Below are 5,831 nucleotides of genomic sequence, written 5' to 3' on the forward strand. Positions count from 1 at the left end.
AAAAAAAACAGGTGCAAAAAAAAACAGCAGGGTTTTTCCTGAGCTCACACAGCAGGCTTGTCTATGCAGAGAACAGCCTCCAAGCCTCAGGTGGTTGAGTTTGTTACCTGCCCCCCTCATCCCCACTTTATACTTAACTGTCTCTTTAAAACTCTCCTTTCTTATAGAAGACTGATTATTTAAATTAGAGGCTTAGTCTTGGCAAGCTTTGAAAGAAGTTGAGAATTTACAGTGTTATCATGTCTCATCGCAGTAGAGCAGGAAGTACAGGAGCTTCTAGGTTAGGTGCCAGAAACTCAGAAGTGCTGTTGCAATGAAATGAGCAGCAGGGCAGGGAGAAGTGAAGAAAAATGATGCAATGGGACTCAGGCATTTTCCCAGTGCACAAAATGGTATTACCAATTTTTTTTTTTTTCTCTTTAAGTAAATGTATTTCAGACTTCTAAAATAATGCAGTTTATTATTACATTACTCTTTAATCTCCAGTTTTAATAACCACCAGAACCAAGGCTCTTTATACCCCTAAACATCTTCTACTGCTCTTACCACCCATTAACAAAGGCATTTTCCAATAGTCTTGGCTACGTGCAGGCTTTGGGTAGTCCTTGAAGCCATCTGCCAGCACATTCAGGGGCAAATAATGCCTGTGGCAGCATTAGACTGAGGCAAGCATCAGCTTACCTTAGCTTTTCTAAGATTAAACAAGTTGCAAACTGCAGCTACCTGTCCTGGGCATGTAGCTGGGAACTGAGGTGTTAAAAATGCCTGAGTGTGCCATATTCAGTAGCCCTAATGCAGGGAGGTGCCTTCTTTAACTTGTGTTAGAAATCATACGTGGGCTTTAGAAGTTGGCCGTAAACCATCAGCGTCCCAAATACACATCAGTGCTGCCTCAAGGATTATACTGGAGCATGATTGCCAAAAACCCAGACTTAAATCCCCAAAGTATTTAAACTACCGTCCTCCTCCCGCTTGTCTCTGCACCCCCTAGAGAAAAGGAAATGCTGAGCAATTCCAGCACCTCATGCTGTCGTAGCAGGACAGTGTACGGGAGGGTTTCTCAAGAGCCTGTTTGCATTGTTTGGAAAATGCTGGACCATATCAGCAAATCAGGTCTGTACAGATAGCTGGAGACCATTTGTGACTACACAGAAGTATCTGAATAATGATAACGTAACCCTATTGCTATATTTAAGCTTTTTCCTCTTTCTACAGTGCAATTGTTGGCAAGTTTGATGGGGTTTGGGACAGAGGAGCTCTAGTGGCTGTGAATCCATGTGACAGACAACGGTCAGTGAATTTGCTTGGCTGTTACTTTTCCCTGATGTATCCAATGACTCTTTTGTTTCCTCCTGCCACCCGGGGATGAATTCTCTCTCACTCAATAAAGTAACCTAAACACATTTTTCTTTATGGCGAGCTGCAGCTACAGAGCTCTGCCCTCTCTGTTTCTGAGCTTCCTTCAGGAAGCCACCCTGCCTCTTGGTGGGAAAATATGTGGTTTGCTGCAACCCAGCAGAAGCAGAGCTGCATGTCTCATCTGAATTTTATTATTTCCTTTTCACCCCACCTACTTCTCTTGCCTCTCTTTGTTCGTTTTCTCCTTGCTTCCCTATTATTTTTTTCATTCTTGCCCATAGCCAACCCGAGTTTAGTTTGAGGCCACCCAGCAGATTTCAAAAGATTGGTACTGCGTTCTAAACCATGGCAGATGAATGTTTTGTCTGTTAGTTTTGAGGTGAATGTGGGAAAAGAGAGAAATGCTTGTTTATGGAGAGTGCATAGAAACCTTTACTTGGGATGCTTCGTGAGCTGCATGAATTTCATGCTCATGAATTTCTACTCGGTTGCTGTGCAGGTCAGTTCAACTTGTCTCTGCACAGGAACACGTTACCTTATTTGGTGAATAGTTTGAATGCTATGCTTAAATGTTTGTGCTGTTCCAAAATAATAAAGTATGACTATCTCCTTTTAGCTACGTCACCTTGATGAGCTCCCTAATGGAGAAAAACTCTTCTTATCTCCTCATTACAGTTTCATATGATCCAACCAAATACAATGGTGAGAATTTTGCACTGCTCGTGTTTTGATTTTGCATGTATAGTAATACAAGTTGGGGATAGATGTGGTAGATATCTTAGTACTGCTTTTTTATCAACAGTGCTTTGTTAGCTGATTGTGTCAGTATGGTTCTTTTAGGTGTTGAGGAAGCTTGACCCTTTCTCTCTGGCACTCAGATGTGCCAAGGACAAGTGAAGGAAAAGCAAGATATATTAACAACGAAATGAAACTGGAAGAGCGAATGCTTAGAATAACATCATACGCCCTGTTTGGCCAAGGGACCTCACAGCACTTCTAAGAGCACTGACCACATTAGACCCTTGGTTTATTTGCCCAATACCTGCAGCCCAATGTGCTGCACATCTTGTGCCTTTCCCCTCACTGCTACCATGGTCAGAATATGCCTGGAGGAGGTGGAACTGTAAACTATGAAGTATTTTTCCCTTTTATAACTTCTATTATGTGCTAGTATGTCTAGGTTTTTTTAAGTTTTCATTATGTTAGCTACTGCCTCTCAAAAGAAAGAGATATTTTGCTTTTGAGCACTTTGGCATAATTATCCTTCAAAGAATAGGTCTTGTTATCATTAGTCACAGTAGTTTCATACATTGCTCTCCCTCTCACATTATTCAGCTTATAGCTTGCATTATACCATTATAACATACAGGGATTGTTGGCTAAATTCACACGCTGCACTGAATGGATACAGTGATTGTATCCATGGCATGTTTGTGACCTTCCAACTCCTGACAACATGGCTGTCCTGGCTGCAGCCTGGAGGTAACAGAGCAGCAGCACCCGAGGCTACCTGAAGTTCCACCATGGTGTTTTCTGGGTCCCACAGGTGGGGCTGCACACAGAGGCTGAGGGTGCTGCAGTACAGATATTTGTCTCCTTCCTGTGTCTCCTCTCTGATTAGCTTCACCATCTTCTTTCCAGGACCACCGTTTTATGTTCCTGAATCTGAAGTTAAAAGCTTGTTTGGTAAGTAGTACTTTAGCTAACCCCTAGAACTTTTATTTTTATTTTATTTTATTTTGCAAAAAAAGTGTGTATTTGTGTGCTTCTACCTCTGCAGCAAGTGATGGAATCATCTGCTTGTTTCTTACATAAGAGATTGAGTCACGGAAAAGTAATAAGGGAAATAAGTGCCATGCTGTCTTAAGGCTTTTGCTGTTAATGCAGCTTCTCAGCTCTTGAAAAGACATGAGGAAAACCCGAGAGGCAGACACTGACTCTTTCCTTTCCTGGCATCCGTTCACCCTCTCAGGATTTGGATTGCACATAGTGGCCCTGTAGCTTCAGTCCTGTTTGACCACTTCACCTTTCTCTGCACTTCATCACCATCTGCCCTGGTTTTTTTTATATAAGGCCTTTAGATATTGGTTTCTGCTGTACTTTTGTAGACAAAGAAGAAAAGTAAAATGTCATGCTACAGAAATGCTAAATGTACAACTCCATTCAATTTAAAAGATAATGTTAGAATTGTGGCAGGTATTTAGTTTCGAACGTTCTTCCTGGTGTCCTTTGATATTGTACTCCTTTTAAATGTACATTTTTCTGAGACCTCTGAAGTGTCTGTGCACAGTGAGTCATTGTCATGGACAGCTGCATCCCAGTGCAAAAGAGACAGGTAAGTTTTCCTCAGTTGATTTGTGTAACACCAGTAGGGAGCAGGAGGAGATCTGTGCATGAGATCTTGTTTTCTGATGTCTTACTTTCTTCAGTGACTTTCCATTCTTTGATTAGTTGTTCCTTCTTCCTTTTCAGGCAGCCAGTGTGAAATTAAGTGTCTTCAGAAAATCAGTGACTTCTCAGACAGACACAAGCAGTGGGGACTAGATTATTTTCTGGAAGTAATGTATCTAATAAAGTTTGTAGCTTGATTAAAATCAATTTAAATAACATACCTCCTGTGTATGGGAACTATTGAATCACAGCCTGAACCAGTGATTGATCACCTGAGGCAAGGACTGGTCAGCCTTGGAGCACAGGTGAAGGCAATCTAGGTGTGTGACCAGAAGGGGCAGAGCCTGGCTGCTCCTCTCCTAGACCCTATTTAAGGGCTGACTGCCACTAGGAAGGGTCTCTTTCTGGAAATCCATCCTTTTGGAGTTTTCTACTGCAAGCCTGGGACACGGGTGAGCATTTCATTTTTGATTGTCTCTTTCCACCATGATAATCTTTCTAACTATAAACCTGTAAAATACATACCATCCTGACTACACCAGTCTTGTAACTGTACGTTTGTTATGTGTACACTCCTACCTTTCTTTTATGTTTGTCTCGTTTTAAATGTTTTGGGGTACTCTTAAAGCAGGCTTCAATGTACGAAAAAATGTCTGTGGAACATCTTTGGACGATTTTGTTTTCAGAATCAGCTCTGACTTCACAGCTGACTTCTGTCTTCAGCTGTGCATAGCCTTCCTTAAAGTCCACGTATAAATAAGTGGTTTAAAGTGTACCTTTTCCTTCTATTTATCAGCTCATGTAGTCAGAAATTAAAGAAAAAAATAACTAAAGGTCTCTTCTCTGTGGCTGCCAGCAGCTGCTGCCTGGCCAGAACTCTGGAGGTCTGTGCAAGGGAAGTTTGTGAGCACAGAGTCATGGCAGCTCAGGTTCAAATGCTGCTTTTTGTGGTGCCAACAAGGGCAGCTGGGGAAGATAAGTGGGAAGCTGGCACAGTCTGCTGTTCTCCACCCCTGCTAACAATTACTTATGTGCTGCACTGACAGTAATACTAGCACAAGAGGAAAAGCCATGTGAATTTTTGATGTTGTAGTCCAAGAGCTGTGAGTCTCTAGAACCGATGACTGTATGTTCTGATGATTTCATAGAACCATTAAGGTTGGATAAGACCACAAAGATCATCTAGTCCAACCACCAACCCAACGTTCATGCCCTCTAAACCGCACCCCTCAGTGCCACAGCTACCCTTTTCCTGAAAACCTCCGGGGATGGTGACTCCACCACCTCCCTGGGCAGCCTGTTCCAGTGCCTCACCGCTATTCTGAGATGAAAGCCTTCTTCCTAACGTTCAACCTGAACCTCCTCTGGCACAGCTTGAGGCCATTTTCTTCCATCCTATCACTAGTTACGCAGAAGAGGAGGCTTACCTCCGCCTTGCTACAACCTCCTTTCTGGTAGTTGTAGAGAGCAATGAGATACCCCCTGAGCTTCCACTTCTCCAGTCTAGAGAATCCAGCTCCCTCAGCTGCTTCCCTTAAAATTTGTGCCCCAGACTCCTCACAGCTTCATTGCCATCCTCTGGACGTGCTCCAGGGCCTCAGTGTCTTTCTTGTAGCAAGGGGCCCAACAGCAAGCACAGTACTGGGAGTGCAGCACCGTCACAGGACTCCATTACAATTCTCAGTATTGCTCGTAGCTGCTGAGGGCCACTGCCGCTTTAAGAACTGAAAAGAGACGTAACCTTCTTGTGGCCAGCGAGACAGAACGAGCAGAGAACTGCTCATCCGGGACGCTGCCACTTCTTGGCAGTGAAGTTCAAGTGCCTCTCTCGTTCAAGTGCCTCCTCTCGTTCTATCCAGATTAGGTGTGACAGCTACTAGGACTTATGGAGCTTGTGGACACGTGATAGCTGAGTGCAGCCATCAGTGGGAAAAGCAGCCATTAGGATAAATATTACATTTTCAAAAGCTTCCCAGAACAGCAAGAGAAATCGCGTGCAATTGCGCCCGCTTCTTTGCCCCAATACAGGGCACGAATAGCAGTAGCAACGCTACGGCGACTTGCACGGAGCTGCCGAGCGC

At 43.5% G+C, this 5,831-nt stretch overlaps 2 protein-coding genes across 2 annotated transcripts in view; both read left to right on the plus strand.

Annotated features, from left to right (window-relative positions):
- TPMT (thiopurine S-methyltransferase) overlaps positions 1–3,970 on the plus strand; it is an 8,506-nt gene extending 4,536 nt beyond the window's left edge. Inside the window, exons 5-8 of the mRNA XM_019614287.2 lie at positions 1,216–1,290; positions 1,976–2,061; positions 3,001–3,045; positions 3,832–3,970. Of these exons, the coding sequence (XP_019469832.2) occupies positions 1,216–1,290; positions 1,976–2,061; positions 3,001–3,045; positions 3,832–3,947 (322 nt within the window). The 3' untranslated portion in view covers positions 3,948–3,970. The remainder of the gene's footprint in view (positions 1–1,215; positions 1,291–1,975; positions 2,062–3,000; positions 3,046–3,831) is intronic.
- A 900-nt stretch (positions 3,971–4,870) lies between these two features.
- The window catches only part of NHLRC1 (NHL repeat containing E3 ubiquitin protein ligase 1), a 4,227-nt gene continuing 3,266 nt past the window's right edge, over positions 4,871–5,831 (plus strand). Inside the window, exon 1 of the mRNA XM_010708445.3 lies at positions 4,871–4,908. Coding sequence (XP_010706747.1) covers positions 4,871–4,908 — 38 coding nt within the window. The remainder of the gene's footprint in view (positions 4,909–5,831) is intronic.

Source organism: Meleagris gallopavo, chromosome 3 (genome assembly GCF_000146605.3).
Source record: "Meleagris gallopavo isolate NT-WF06-2002-E0010 breed Aviagen turkey brand Nicholas breeding stock chromosome 3, Turkey_5.1, whole genome shotgun sequence".
In the NCBI taxonomy this organism is placed as follows: domain Eukaryota; kingdom Metazoa; phylum Chordata; class Aves; order Galliformes; family Phasianidae; genus Meleagris; species Meleagris gallopavo.